Here is a 15438-nt window from a genome sequence, read left to right as displayed (position 1 = left end):
ACGGAGCCGGGCGGGGCGGCGGGTCCCCGGGGTGCCTGAGCCGCTGGGGCCGGGGGCGCGGCGGGGACCAACCCCCTCCCGGTCTGGGGCAAGGCGATCTCATGTCGGAGTCCTGAGGATGGCAGCGCTTAGGGGTCGCCCCTTTGCTTTTGGGGTTCACCTCTGGCAAGGCCAGCGTGCTCCCAAAAGCCTCCACTGCTCGCTTGTAAGCACAACGATCGAGGCAGGGAGAGTTTCTTAGCAAAGCCAAGCTATAACGAAGTCCCCAGCACTGAAGAAAGAGCATCTCTTCTGCAAAGGCAGCCCTGGAAATGGCAGCAGCGGGTTTACCCATGACCAGCGGGTGCTGCTGGGAAACGGTGCCAGAAATTTCAAATGCCTCTGTAGTGCTTTTGAGACGGCATCTCCTCTGCGAGGTGTAAAAACAAGAAGTTAAGCCAGGCTAATTGTGGAGACCCTGCCTAGCTCCATTCCTAGGAGCTTCTCCTTTACAAATTTGCCACAGCTTCTCCCCAGCCCCAATTCTTGCTTTTCACTAATCACTAATTAACCGTCATTCATCCCAGTGTTTGCATCACGAAGCTGTTGTGTATTTACCACCCTTCCTTCACAAGCATGGACTTAACATGCACCATCAGAAATACTTTGCATTGGGTGTTTCCCCTGTTAAAACTCAGCTCTCCGTAAAAGGAATAGCAGGGAGAGCAAGCAGCAGCCAGCAGCGAGGAGCAGAGACTCGAGCTCAGCAGCCACCATCGGGCTCAGAAGTGTGGGTTTAAAGGAAGAGTAAATAGATTTGCAGCCAGGACTGTTAGTAAACAGAAGAAAAATTAAAGAAAACCAGACAACAAATCATCCCTGGAAAAAATGCAGACAGCTGTAGTTTTGACAAGAGTGCTTCAGAGGGAAACTCTCCAGCTTTTCTGTTTACATATATGCAAATTTTCTGTAATTCAGTGCTGAGGCTTCCCTAATAACACAGGAAGCCTGCGCTTTGTTATTGTGTAGGATCAGTTCTTATCCCGTCTCGGTTTCCCCAACCCTGGTATGTTCAAGCAGCAGAGAGGGCCCAGGGTGCCCCCTCCCCAGCTCTGAAGGCCGTGGTGCCACGCGTGCAGGTATTCGCTCAGATTCCTGATAGATAACTGCACGGCAAACCCGTGCATGCCTTCAGCTACTTCTAGTGTATTTTAAGAAACACATGAAACTCTTGTGCGGGATGACTCATAGCATAGCAGTCCCATTAATGCATTTAAACATAAAATGCATATGCCATAAAGGGATATCCCAGGGACTGCATTTTCCTTTCCCCCCCCCCCCCGAAATACAATTCCGTTAATGTCTGCAGATTGTTTCAGAGCGATTCACCACAAAACTCAAAGCATGCTATTTTATTTCGTTCCTCTCATAGGTAAAACACGCACAAGTATCCATCAGACCTTTGTTTTACATTTCCCTTCCTGGAAGTTTAATGATTGGGATGCTGCTGCCAGGCGAATGTGTGGGTTGCTTCCTACATTTGAGATAGTGTGAGGTGAGGGGGGTGTCAGTGCTGTTGGGGACAGGGGAAGGGTGTAGACACATCAAAATAGCAATGGACCTGCATAAATGTACTCACGGGCATTATTAGTGTGTAACAGCATCCTCAGTAGCTCTCTCAGGCTGAGAGATGCAGTGTGAGCGGGAGTGAAGACGTCAGTGTAAAAACCAAGTGGTGCACCTGGGATAAGTATGTGTCTTCTGTCCTCGTCCTCCCAAAGATCCCCTCTCTCAGCTCCTGTGCCAGCTCACTGTCCCCATTGAGGAGAAGGGTCATACTGAGCATCCATTTGCACAGATCCTTGGAAGCTGTATCCTTCGCCTCTCCAGCCTCCCTATGCCACCAGGACCAGCAAAGGTGCTTAGTTCAGGCTACTGGCAGCCAAAGTGGGGATGACACCCATTGGTCCTTAAGAAGGGCAAAAAGCCCCCTCATCATCCTGTCCCCCCCCCCAAAATCCATCTGGGGTGTGAGAGGAGACCAGAGTGCAGAGGTACACAGAGCATTGCACCCTACAGTCCTGCCACAGGCTCCTGGTGTCTGGGCAGCCTCTTCTCATGGGGATTCCCCAGATTTCACACTTTGTGGGGGCATCCCAGTTAACTGGAGCACAGAAACTGCGTGTGCAGTCCCCAGAGGTCAGGGAAGGGTAACACCAGGGCAATTCATCCCAGAAGTGCTTGTGGTGACCCTCTCCCAGCTGACTGTGAGACAAACCCAAGCTTAAATCTCCCATGTGTCCAGTCTTTACAAAATGGGGGTGGTTCTTGACAGTAGGAAACCTTCATTGCTTCTTTAAAATGCTCGGTATGCGTTTAGGTGCTCAAAGAATTAATGAATAAACATGCAGTAGCAATGATTAACCAAATTAATAAACCTCACTACCTTATTCTCAAGTCTTATGTTTTGTTATGGATCATAAGAAAAGGTCCACATCCAGACTCTTCTCCATCCCCACCAAATTAATTCCAACATGCAGAGCAGAGCAGTGATTCCCATTTTGGCATTTCTGGTTTTTCTAATTTTGCCTGATCCCTAAAATACAAAAAAAAAAGAGAAAAAAGAAAAAAAAAGGATACCAAGGATGGTGCCTGATGACCTGCATGGCATGGTGCTTCTCAGAGGGTTGAAACTTGTCCACCTTACCCACCTCCACACTTGCATGCAAGCCTGGTTTGGTTGTACACAGAATAGGAGGAACTCCAGGGAGAAGTTTGTAAAGAATAGAAGAACTGTTGCAGCATTTCAACATTAGAAGATTTTTGCAGAATATGGGGCTACCACACTTGCCATAGCGGTCTCTTGTTCATTGTAGGTCACCCCACAGACTTTTAAGCATCCAGGCACATCTCCTGCATTAGTCTCCTGAAATCAAAAGCCATTGGGGGTCTTCCTTCTATGCCCTGCACAAGCCCTCATCATTCTATCTCCTCCTCCCCCAAAAAAGACTTTTTGGGGGCTACCTGCTTGGCATACATGAGATAAATACCAGCATGGCAATTCTCAGCCGTGCCTGCAGTGAATTTGAGTCTGAATGGCTTTATAGCCCTTCCAAATGAACCAAGGCAGTGTTACGCATCTCCGATGGATAGCACTGTAAATCATTGGCAGCTCAGTGCAGAATTACACTTACGGACCTAACCTGGCGATAAAACATGGACTCTGTGGATGAGCCTTGCTACCCAGGTGGCAGAATAATGAACTGCTGTGAGCCAGCAGACTACAAGGAACCAAACACCCAGCTCCGGATGCTCCGACAGCAGCGCGGTACCAGTGAGGTGAGGCAGGGATGGCCTTTGGGACTACAGATCAGTAGTCTGTGCTCAGCAGAGGACAACAGTGTGCAACAGGCACCTTCCCAATGCTAAGGAAGTCTGAGGAGCAGTTAAAGGATATTACAAAATCATTACAAAAAGTAGATCCTGCCTTGGAAAAGGATGGTCAAAGCAAACAGGACTGCTCGCTGTCTCTCCTCTTCCTGGAGTCCCAGCTGCGAGGCAGGCGAGGAGCTGGGGCAGGAGCAGAAACCAGATCCTGTGGGATGTGTATCACAGATCTGGCACGTCCCAGCAGAGGAAAAGGTCTTGCCCAGCACAGATTTGCCAGAGCTGTGGCAAGCTGAATGTTGCTCTTCACATAATTTTTTCTCTTTTTTAAGAGACAAGCAGCACTATTGCATCTGCTAGATGAAGATTTAAGAATCCAGAATTTCTGGTGGTCAGGCATCACCATTCCCTCTTCCTGGCATATTATTTTGTTTAAGGGGAATTTTGTTATGTGGTACTCAAGCATCTACCTGTCTCACCCTCAGCCAGTGCCTACACTCACCTGATCGTCTGCTTTTCCTTAGATGCTCACAAAATTATCTCCACTGCTCCAGTTCTCTGACCCTTTATCTTTGTAACTAGAACAGCCAGAGGCAATGAGAATTGTGTAACCATCTCCCCACTTCCCAAGTGCTCGGGACAGGTCTGGTAACTCTGATAATATGTATCATGGGACACACAGAGTAAATCTCTATTAGATTAGGCCACTTATAAATAAACTGGCTGCTTGCTATGGGAAGAAATTAAAAAAGTCATTATTTTAGTTATCGGATGAGAGGCGTGACACACAAATACTTCAGCTAATATTAAACTATCAGGCAAATGATGAAAACCAAATATCTTTATTTCAAAAGTTATCTCAAGCCATGTAATGAAACTTAAAACTACAAAACTAGAATGAAAGGCAGTGATTTAAAACGAGTAGGTTGTCCATAATCTACTGGTGTACAGAATCACCCTACACAGACAAGACTCAAAGAGTAGTTGTGTAGTCAGATGATAAAGAACTTAAAAGTAATGGTTTTTATAGCAGGCATGGCATCTGTGATAAACCCACAACCTTAGACATCCTTAGACAGTGTGGAACTCAGTGGCAGATTCTCTGTTAAGATATAAAACACATGATGAGCATGTAAGTGACATCAAAAGAAGGGCAAGGTAATGGTGTTCAGATGTCTCCCCTCCAGCCCGCAGAGAAACTGCTCTGAGGGTTGCTGTTGCTAGGAACCCTAAATAATTCCCTTTTGATAAGCCAGTTGTTATCAAATCCAAGGAATCTCATGTGCATCACCTCCTGACTTTGTTCCTTTGTGGACTAAAGAGCATGAAGGCTTCTTCTGTTGCTTGAAAGACGTGTGAAGGTTCAGGTTTTAAACCTCAAATCCTGTTTTTATTTCAGAAGTTGATTGCACAAGCGGACAGTGAATGAGTGTCTCTCCATTTCCCTTGCGGTCAGAGAAGATCCTATTCATACTGAGTTTACAAGCAAACACTTCCTTTGGTAAGCTTCCCATGCAATTCAATTCATGTGTGTGCTTTCAAGCTCTGTCTTCTGGTCTGGACTAACATCAGAATAAGCAAGTGAGGCAGACTCTCTTCTCAGCCCACCACAGCACTTTCTGCAGCGTTTTGAAATGATGAAACACACTGTGTTTTCTGTACATTGCTGCAGTCCTGTTAAATTGCTGAGATTACTCATGCATCAAGAGGCTAAGCACATATATGGGTATCTACTGTACAGTGTACACACATCCTAGAATTTTACTTGCCTAACAATCAATCTCATGCTTTTACTTCTTATAGTTACTGGCTGGCAGCCTAGAATTTGCTGGCACCTACACACAGGATTCTCCTCTGAGCACTGCTGTGACCACATCGTGTCTTTCAAATAATATGTATTAACTACTTTATGACCAGAAAATAAATCATTATTTATGGAAGACTTGGAATTTTCAGTCAGTACTAGTCTGTACTTGTTGTGAGGAGCCATCAACTGAAGGGTTTGGCTGTAGCAAGACAAAGGAAGACCCGTCCTTGGGATATTCTAACATTTTCCTCTCCAGGAAGCCCCTTTCCTAAGTGCATCTTCTTCACTGTGTAAAAGAGTACCTTTATGGAAATGTTCAGCAAATGGACCATTATGGAAATGTTCAGCTAAATGGACCACAAGGTACCTCGGGATCCATTATGCAGAGATTTTTAGGGAAGGTGGAGATTGACATTGATGGAAAATGGCAGTGGAAGTTAATCAAGTTGCGCAGTGAATTCTAAGCTAGTTTTGGCAACAATACTAGAGCTATTCTCGAGAAAAACGTCATGAGGTACTTGTGACCACAGGTAGGTAAGACCTTTGTCATCAGCCACTCATGAGGAAACATGAGTATGTCCAAGAGGACATTGTCTAAAATAAGTCAGTGTGTTGGCCTTGGCTGTTGAGTCATCGGTATCACTTCCTGCAGCCCCTGCGTTTGCTCCGGGTATTTCTCAAGGGAGCACTGACTTAGCCTAGTCTTTTTGATTCTTCTAGAATGAATAAGATCACAGCTCCGGAGCAGTAATGATGAATATGTCCTTGATTCAGAGGAATGTGCACTCGTTTTAGCATAAGTGTGCTAAATCTTCCATGAGAGGTCTGCCTGATTAGTTTTTATCTTTACACGTCATGGCTCTGCTGATTTGAAAACTTCAGAGTCTCTAGTTGTAAAATGGAGAATTCTGCTTCACAGGAGGATCTGTTCAAGTGAGAGAGCTGTGTTAATGGCTTGTGCCTCGGGGTACCACTGAAAGCTGCTGCATTTGGATCTCTCTTGCCTTTTCTTTATTTTAATGTTTGATTAGATGTTTCTTTAATCACTCAAAATACTATGTGGAACTTCTGTTCACTGGCAGAGACAGATTCTCACCAGGTTTCAGTGACAGACCCTTCTCAGCTACACTGAAGTTTGCTGCATTTGTAAAACACCTCTTAAGGAAAAGAAAAAAACCCAAACACCTCACCTCTGAGTTTCTTTCCTTAAATATTGTTGCAAAATGTCTGACGTCAAACAATGAGACACAAATTACCCTGTGAACTGTTAACATATGCCTGTTTACATATGATATCTTATAGCCAAAACAGATTAAGATTTGAAGGTTTAACTGCTGTTGAGTTTCCACTTCTATGAATCATACAGATCAGCTTATTCATCACAGATACTTATTTTTATTCTTTAACTCTTTCAAACTGCTTCTATCCAGAGCGGAGTTTATGGGGGACATGGGAACAGAGGTCACAACTGCATAACAAACCCCAAACTTTGCAAATGAAAGAGCAAAGAGCTGCCAGTAACTACAGCCACCCCAATGAATCAGTAGCAGTTTTAAACTTCCATCAGGTCAGCTGACAGGCACAGAAGCCTTCCCCAACTGCCACGGCTAGTCTGTCCTTCCACCTAGTAAAGTGCCAGCTGCAATTCATGCTGATGACCAAGCCCGTAATCTTGCAGTTTCAGAAGGAAAATTACTTGTAAGAACCAGCAACAAGAGAGACTCAGCTGTGAAAAATCAACAGGGTAGCTCAAATTCAAGGTTCAGGGGAAAAAAAAAAATCACTCATTGTACTAGGATTCCTTGGATGTTGATATAGTGCAAATTCAGAAATGCCAAACATTTTGTGGAGAACTTAATTGATTTCAGTAAATACAGGCAGTTTTCTCTAGCAGTTGAATCTATGCGGTGCATCACTGATTTTGATGGGACTCAAGTACTCTCATCAGCAATCCTGACACCAGTGCATGAGTATTTGTCTTTTTCTGGATAATATGTCTGTGGCCGTACTTGAAAAGAGGTATCTCTGATGATAAAAGAAAGAAACCTACCTCCATCTAAACACACATGCCTCTTCACCTCATATATGATTTTTATTAAACCCAAGCAGGCAAGTGCTGCCAAAAATCAGTCCATTTCTTTCAGCTGAAGACTGAAAAGGATTTCAGAATTTAGGCTGCACCTGCGCTTGCTGTTCAGGCTTTCTGATTCATTGATGCTGCCTGGCTCAGGCTAGCAAAGCAGAGAAGGAAGATCATGTATTTTGAGGCAGGAATGTGAACATTCAGAAATACCTTTCCACTTAGAGTGGTAATAAGTGAGTGCTTGACTATTTGTTCTCTTCATTTAAAGTGTTGCTTCAGATTTGTTTGTTTTTTTTCTCCCAGCTGCATCATCTTAAACAGGCAATTCACATTATTACCTGTGGATTAGCCAACACAGAGACAGGTTGAGTACAGCTTCCACTAGGGCCACCAGCACTGCTATGGGTCAAGCCTCTCTCTAACCTACAACAACAAGGTGTAACCAAGACAGCAATCTCCCTTACAGCATTACTCATTGGAACATGGGGGTAATGACCATATCGGGAACTGTAGCTATCTAAGGGTATACTGGTACAAACACCACAGGTAGCAAACCAAACCTGCTGCCACCAGTTTGTTGGTATTAATTAATCTGGGTATAATTTAGCATTTAGAATGTTATGTACTATTGGAAGGCACACTCAAGCATCCAGACACTACACGAACTAAATTTAAGGTGCAACACTGCAGCCCTGTAAAATGTATGTACATCTTTGTATCCGAAAACCTGAGAGACAGATCACCAGAGGGACTGAATTAGATGTACGAGGACAGTGTTAATGCACCTCTGTCAGAGACTGCAGAGGCTGTTTAACCAACGCAAGTTTCTGAGTGTTGTGCTTATAAATAGTGCTGGAGTAAATTTAACCACAAACTTAAAGGTGAAACAAAAAGCTATGAACAGTTTAAGATATTTGTCCCCACATTTGTGTTTGGGTTTTTTTTGACAAATGCTAATGTTAACATTCTCTCTTGTGGTATTTAACTGAAAATTGGTGACCTATCTTAAAAGCTATAGGTCTGAGACCTGAAATGTCTTAAATGGGACTGATTTTTATACATAAAAATACAAAAACAAGTACATACTGCTCAACTGCCCCCCAGTATCTTTCAGCTATTTCAGCTGGGCTTCCACAGACAGAAGCACTCATGATCACTGCTGAGTTTTGAAAAGATGGACTTTTGGGGTTAGACCACATTATGAAAATTACCCAGCTAATTCCCATTAAGTGTTTTGAACACAAAAGCTCAGTGCAAATAATAATGGTTCAGGTCCCCTTTTTTAGCTATGAAATCAGCTTGCAGATTAATATTCTTCAATTACAAAAGAACAATTTCAGTTTGAAGTGGTTTGCTCTGTTAAGTGCAATTGGGGTTAATAATGGTCTACTCAAGGAAAGCTGTAAGCAAACAGGAACAGAGTGAAAAGCTTAGCATTTAGGTACCTTAGCTACACATTACAATAAATGTCAGATTATAAATTCAGAAAAATGACCTAGGAAAATACCATCTAACCTGCTGAGGATCCCAAAGCTCAAAGAAACCTGTATTTTCTGCTTCACTCATGCCAAGAGATAATTGCCATCTGACCACCAAGGCAGCTCCTTCTACCTATGTCTATTTCTAGTTCATATATGTAGTGCCTTATCTGCTAGATGTGTTCAGAAAAGTTTAGGTAATAAATATGGAGTGTCACAAAGTTTAAGTCTTTTTTTTTTGGATCTGTGCCCAAATGCATAGATATCCCAAGTTTATATAAAATGAGATTAACTGCTTTACAATTCAAGGCATATAGTTACAATATATTTGTATTATCTACAAATTGGTTATTGGAATACATTTGTAAATAATTGTACTCTCCTAACCTACAGTATTAAGATAAAGTCTCAGAGACTTCCAAACACAAAAAGACTGAAATAAAAGCTTCTGAATCTCAAAACAAAAGCCTAAGTGAGGGCAGAGTGTTCAAAAATTGTAAGAACAAGGCCAAGGTCCTCAAAGCTGAGTGGTAATTTTGTGCATCCACACACAAGGTATAGATGCGTAGCACTTCCTTCCATTTAAGCTCTATTAAGGTTTCCAGAGGTTTATATTAAAGCATGGATGTGCTCCCAAGCAGGGTATATGACTTAGGTAAATGTTTGGTCAGAGTGCCCTGCTCTGAATATTCCCAGCAGTTACAGAGACAGTAACAGAACCATCTGCAGTACTGAGCAAAGGACTCACTATTACATGTTAGCAGAATTTGCATCTCTAATATGCTGAAAAAATTAGCACACTGACAAGGAACGTTAAATGCTGCAAAATACATTTTATTTATCAAATGCAAGCTTTTAGAATTTCAGGAAGGTTAAAAAAAGCAATAAACAAGTTAAACTGGAATTTCTCATATTCGGCAGCTTTAAAAATGCTTTCAGTTATAGCTGAGACCTTCAACTTTGCCTATAAATGAAACACTTTAAATAACAATCAGTTACACAACCTACTTACAATCGGCAGCTTATCTCACAAGACCTCTAATAACAAATTTTCTCTGTGACAGCAGCATATCCAGCTGACTTATCCAGTGTTGACCATCTTTGTTTATTCTGACTGTCAATCGCTCTTTTAAGTGCTTCATCTGGCACAAGATCTGATCCTTTTACATCAACATGGCTGCAGCCAATTTTAGGGCATCTGTTAAAAAGAGAAGAGAGACTCCATTAAATTGAAAGAATTGTATTTGTCAGATATAGGCTTTTACATAACATCTGCTAATTTATTGTGTTTATCTGGGATTCACTCTCTCCATCAGTTCCTCATTACCTCTTTTCCTCTTCACCAGCTCTCTGTGGGGAAAAATAAATCCATTTATCTAAACTGAAGGGAATCAACAGCTGAAAGAAGGAAGGAAGGAACACAGCAAGAGACGGAACCTCTCACCTGTAGATAGCTCTCTTGCTTTATGCACACAAGCTGCCTGCATCAGTAATGAGACTAGCATTGCACAGACATCTTTCAGTGTTGCCTTCTCTCCTTGAAGTCCTCTACAAACTACAGGTAACTAACTACCTCTTACCTTATTAATCTGCAATGGAGAAGTATAATCTTCACTGATAGATAAATAGAGAAACTAATTTCTAGGGAAATAGATAAAAGAGAATGAGACTTGCAAAGGCTGTCTGGTGAGTCAGTGGACTATCTAGTTGGTGTAAAAATTTACCTGGCCTTTTATGAACTGAGAAAGCACAGAAAGGAGAGATGGGGTCAAATTAACAGCCTCTAAATGATAATCAAATACCAAATGTCTTACAACTACTTGAAACACACAGATAAAGACAGCAGGGTGAAAGGTATTCAGGGACCAAGGGTCATTTTCCTCTGGCAGTGGCCCGAACACACACAGATGATACCTGTAGTCAGAAATAACACTTTTCCTGACTTTTTCCTTTATTAGGAGTAACTTTTTCTGAGGCGTGGAACTTACTTACACTCAGTACTCATAGCTTTTACTCCAGATTTGTCCACAGTTTACTGTGTTTGTCATGGCTAAATCACTTAATTGCTCTGTGCCTCAGTTTTCCCATTTATCACCTTATTAGAGCAATAGCTTGCCAGATTAATGAATAACAAGTCCTCAGAAAGCTTCCCACATTTCCCGTAAACATAAAGTATTAATATGTCCTTCCAGGCAGTGGAAAAAAAATGAGCAAACCAAGACACGTAAGAGTTGCCTAAAGGAATCTATGGCAAGTCTATCAGCACAAAACCAGCGGCTTGTGCGTATGTCAGCTGAAGAACTGAAGTTCAGCCAGGACCTTGCCAAGTGCACCGAAGGGATCCTGAGGATTCAAACTGGAAAGTATGTGTGAGGAAACAGCCACTTCTGTAACTCCAGAGTGAGCAACAGCTTTGATTTCAGAGTCAGGATAGATCCACCTAGCCACGACTCAGCTCTATCAAGACACCTGCCTCCACTTGAAGACTGCCAGCAGGAGCACAGACAAGCTGCCACACCATGAGAACAGGGCACTCAAATGGGGAACTTGTTGCATCAGCTGGCCTGTCTTCCCACCACAGCAGACTATGGTTTTTCAAAACGGACTGCATTTTCACGAGAGAGGTTAAAATTACAGCAAGTCAGTGAGATTGGGCAGAGAAAACCAAGCAGTTTTTCTTAATTTAGTTACAGCGAAGCAGAGTTATTGCTCTGCGTGTGCTTTTTTAGCACACTGGAATTGCTGTAAAAATTGTAAGGTTGCAAGCTAAAAGCTCAAAATTAAGAACTGCCAGTATTCAGACTGTACAAATAACTTCAGTTTGGGTATAAGGTAGCTTTAAAATCCAGGTGTTGTACAGTTTACAAGATTTTTTTTACTCTAGACTTTGTCTAAGTCTTTAATTTCTTAAAAGGTAAAATAAAATTCAGTCATGTGACCCCATTAGATTTTCAGCAGTGCCAAAACTTTTGATCCACCACAACAATCTCTATTACCATAACATCTTCCTGATGGATTTAACAACACAGAGAAGTACTTAGATACGAACATCCTAAACTCAGTTCTGTATTGCAGAGGTATTTTTGTTGTGGTTTTGGGCTGTTAAGCACATGCTTCCTGGTCTGTCTCTCTCCTCCAGAACACTCTCTTCTCTCCAACTTGTGAGCTATGTCCCAACTCCCATTCATTTTTCCAGCCAAGTTTCTGTCCATCCATGTTACTGGTTTTGTTGTTATTCCCAGGATATTGCACCCATTCCAATTTTTTTCCCCAGACCTTGTAACACAAGCAAAGCTAGTTCCATCTTGTTCTTCAAGCTGTCTTGACACTAAGTTGGTGGCTGGACATCCCAATTGATACTTGATTTCATGGCAGTGCTTTCCTGTAGTCAGGAAGGAGCATGAAATAAAAAGTCCCGCTTCCACCTTTGTATGCCCCATGGTGGGATATGTAGAATCTAACAGAAACGCAAGAGCAACAGACAGAGGAAGTAAGATGCCTGTGGCATTATCTTTGGGGAAATCAGGTTGCTAATCTCTGATAGACCTTCCTGAGAATGTGCAGACTGCACATTTATTAAAAAGTCCACAACTGGTAAGTTTCTGTGAGGTCAACACCAAAGCATGAGGCTCTAGCATATATAGTGTAAAAGCAAATATGAAATTAAAAATGAAATGATATGTCCTCTAAATTTGCTCTAAAAAGTGTTTGAGCCCCTTCTCTTTTTTTTGAAAATCAAAAGCATCCTAAATTTGAAACTTACCTGGGAGAATTTCAGGTTTAAAAAATTCAAATGTTACATCCTTTCATTTAAAAAAAAAAATGTCCTGTGTGGAAAGGGGCAGGCTGCTTTGCTGATATAAAGTAAAAATTATTTAATTGCATTGTAGTAGGAACTGCACAAATTCTTAAAGCTCTGTCTGATCATTCTTAAACTCTGTACTACCTAAAAAGCTGTGCTTTGATATTTCTCACTTTAACACTCATTTACGTGTTTTAATATTTCTCAGTTGTATTGGAATATAAATGCAAAAGAGGGTGCACAGAGGAGCTGTTTATTTTTTGCATTAACTTCAGGGCTTGCTAAATAAGCAGTAGGAACAAAATGAGCTACTAAATTTTAGGAAGCTGAAGTTTCTCTTAGTTGTTCATGGCTGTACGAAATCTCTTTGCTTCTGTTGTGCAGGTACCATAAGTAGCTGTAACGTCCCCACACACTTCCTGAATATTTCCTTACACATTGTTTTCATTAACAAGAAAAGCTCCTTCACGTGTACAGTACTAATGAGGAGACTGTGACTTGGGCAGACACTGAGGTATTACTTCCTGCAGCCTTGCCAATCCAAATACATTTCCTAGAACAAGTGGAGTAAAATTCCACTTACACAGCAAAGCAAATAGCTTTTCCACACATTCTTTGTTAGCTTACCGGACTTTTTTCTTTTGCTGCTTTCGAGTCTGGATTATTTTAAGAATGGCGTCTTCTTCATAAGTATGTCCACAGATTTTGTTTCGAACTGGTCTCTTCATTTCCATCTGTAATCAATAAGGTTTGATTTAAACGAACTGATAATGCCCATGAAAATGTTTCCGATGAGATTTTATGTAAAACAACAGGAAGTGTGTTTGCCATTTATACATGACATTCCACTCAAATTAGTGTCAGGTCCTGCACAGTAAGCTGCATTCCTACATACATGGGGTTTTTTTTCCCAAGCAATGTTGCTGTTCTCTGATAATGCTTGTAATTTATACTGCCTGATTTTTAACAAGTATTGCAGATTTGTAATAAACAATCCAATGAAGAATATGAAATACCTGTTTCCCAATCGATTATAGTAGCAGTGATAGCATACCTGTGTAATAGGACAAATAAAGTTCATCTGACTCTGAGTCACGGCTATATCTTCATCGATTTGTTCAATGGCCTCATTATCATTATCTGATCCATGACAAACTATAATGGGAAACAAGACAATTTTAATTTAATATTTAATATAGATAACCAATACTTAAAATAAGCAAATAATATCCAGTATTTGCCAAGCATTATCTTACAGGGATATCTAAGATGCCACAACATATTTCTGTACCAGTTGCCAAACAAGCTACTGCAAAAAATACTGCACTATAGTGTCTGTTAGAAAATCTCTCTTAGAAAATGGTAACTGCTTTTGTGTATGTGTGGCTATTTATAACCCAGTTCTAGAAAGGAAAGGAAGATGGCCTGAATATATACAAAGCCTTTGGTATTCTCTGATCAAGTTCACCAAAAACCAGTAACCTGCAGATGAGGTGGAGGTGTTGCAGATCTGGCAGTTCTATCCTCAAGATCACTTTGTATTTGAATGTCATAAATGGGCTTGCTGTATAGCCTGTAAACACAGTATATACTTTAAAAGGAATTTGTACTACTTATCATAACGCATCATTTGTAAAGTGATGCTGCTGTACTTCAGCAAGACTATAATTAGTGAAAAATAAAAGCCAAGAAAGTGTTACTTGAGATGAGATGGACAATAGAAAGTTAGTGAAGTATCCTTAAGGAGAAGGGGCAGAATAAAATATGAAAATCTCCCAGAAAACACCTCATGTCCCAATGCCAAGCACGAATGAGGGGCAGACAAAGAAGAAATCCACCTTGAGCTAGAGAAGATGCAGGTCCCCACCTTTACCAGAAGAAGAAGGCAAGGTGTAAGCAACTCTGTGTACCTAGGGGCACACCAGCCCAGGGTTCCATGCAGAAACTAATTAGCCAGAGTCACAGGAGTCACACTAAGCTGAGACACAGGAGCAGCTAAGGAGGATATATATTGCAAAGTATAACCTTAGTAAATGTTGGTTTACCTTTTCCTAACTTTGCTCTGTTATTGTGAATTTAGGCTTTTAGTTGAATGCCTTTGTTTATCTTTTAATCTTATCTGATAATAATAGCAAACTTAGCACCTGCCATAACTTTCCATTCCTTTGGGGTAGTTCTGCAATGTTTTTACAGCAGTGCCCTGGGGTGTAGTCCTCAAGCTGTCCCAAGCTGAACAGAACATTTTTCTCTCTGGCTGCGCAAGCTGGTTTGCAATGTAGCAACACAGGGTTCAGAGAGGATGAAATCCTTCCATGGCTTTAACTGCCAAGGGGGCACTGAGAAACAAAAAGCAACAGGCAGGGTTTAGTTACTTTATGATTTGCTTTCTACAAAGGGTCAGCCTCGGTTCTCTTTGCTGCTATCAGCCAATCTCTGCATCTTTGCATCCCTGGTATTCAAGCCTTCCACACCTGTTAAGGACCAGTGTTTCCTAACTTATGGTCAGTCCTGCGTGCCTGTATAATACCATCACCTTCCGGATGATAACAGCAGACATCACTCTTGGAGCAATCACAATCTCTCACACCCAGTCTAGACTGAGCACACTTCCATATGAGCCAGCACATCTCTGGTTGAGGTACTTCTGGCATGGGTATTGCAGCCATCGCTCCACCACAGCACCTCTGGGTATGCCGGTTTTATTTGCATATTTTTCCTTCCTCCTTAACACAGTTTGCCCTTCTCTCCAATATACCAAGAGTTTTCCAAACATTCAGGAACATTTCTGACCTAGGTACTCCCACAAATACTTAGGCAATACCCAGGCAAGCATCAAGGGTATTTCTGTTTCTGTTACTAAGTCCTCATTCAATCAATAGGAGTGGATGTGGGGGGAAAAGGA

General features: G+C 41.7%; 1 protein-coding gene across 2 annotated transcripts in view; it reads right to left on the bottom strand.

The window, feature by feature from the left end:
* Positions 1 to 9552: 9552 nt before the first annotated feature.
* The window catches only part of NSMCE2 (NSE2 (MMS21) homolog, SMC5-SMC6 complex SUMO ligase), a 127705-nt gene continuing 121819 nt past the window's right edge, over positions 9553 to 15438 (bottom strand). For both annotated transcript variants that reach the window (XM_026843121.1, XM_026843120.1), the window contains 3 exons: positions 13591 to 13691; positions 13164 to 13270; positions 9553 to 9932 (listed from right to left, as the gene is read on the bottom strand). In XM_026843121.1, the coding sequence (XP_026698922.1) occupies positions 9773 to 9932; positions 13164 to 13270; positions 13591 to 13691 (368 nt within the window). In that variant the 3' untranslated portion in view covers positions 9553 to 9772. The remainder of the gene's footprint in view (positions 9933 to 13163; positions 13271 to 13590; positions 13692 to 15438) is intronic.

The sequence above is a fragment of the Athene cunicularia genome, assembly GCF_003259725.1.
Source record: "Athene cunicularia isolate RWA chromosome 2 unlocalized genomic scaffold, athCun1 chr2_part1, whole genome shotgun sequence".
Classification (NCBI taxonomy): domain Eukaryota; kingdom Metazoa; phylum Chordata; class Aves; order Strigiformes; family Strigidae; genus Athene; species Athene cunicularia.
This window is presented reverse-complemented; position numbering and strand designations above follow the sequence as displayed.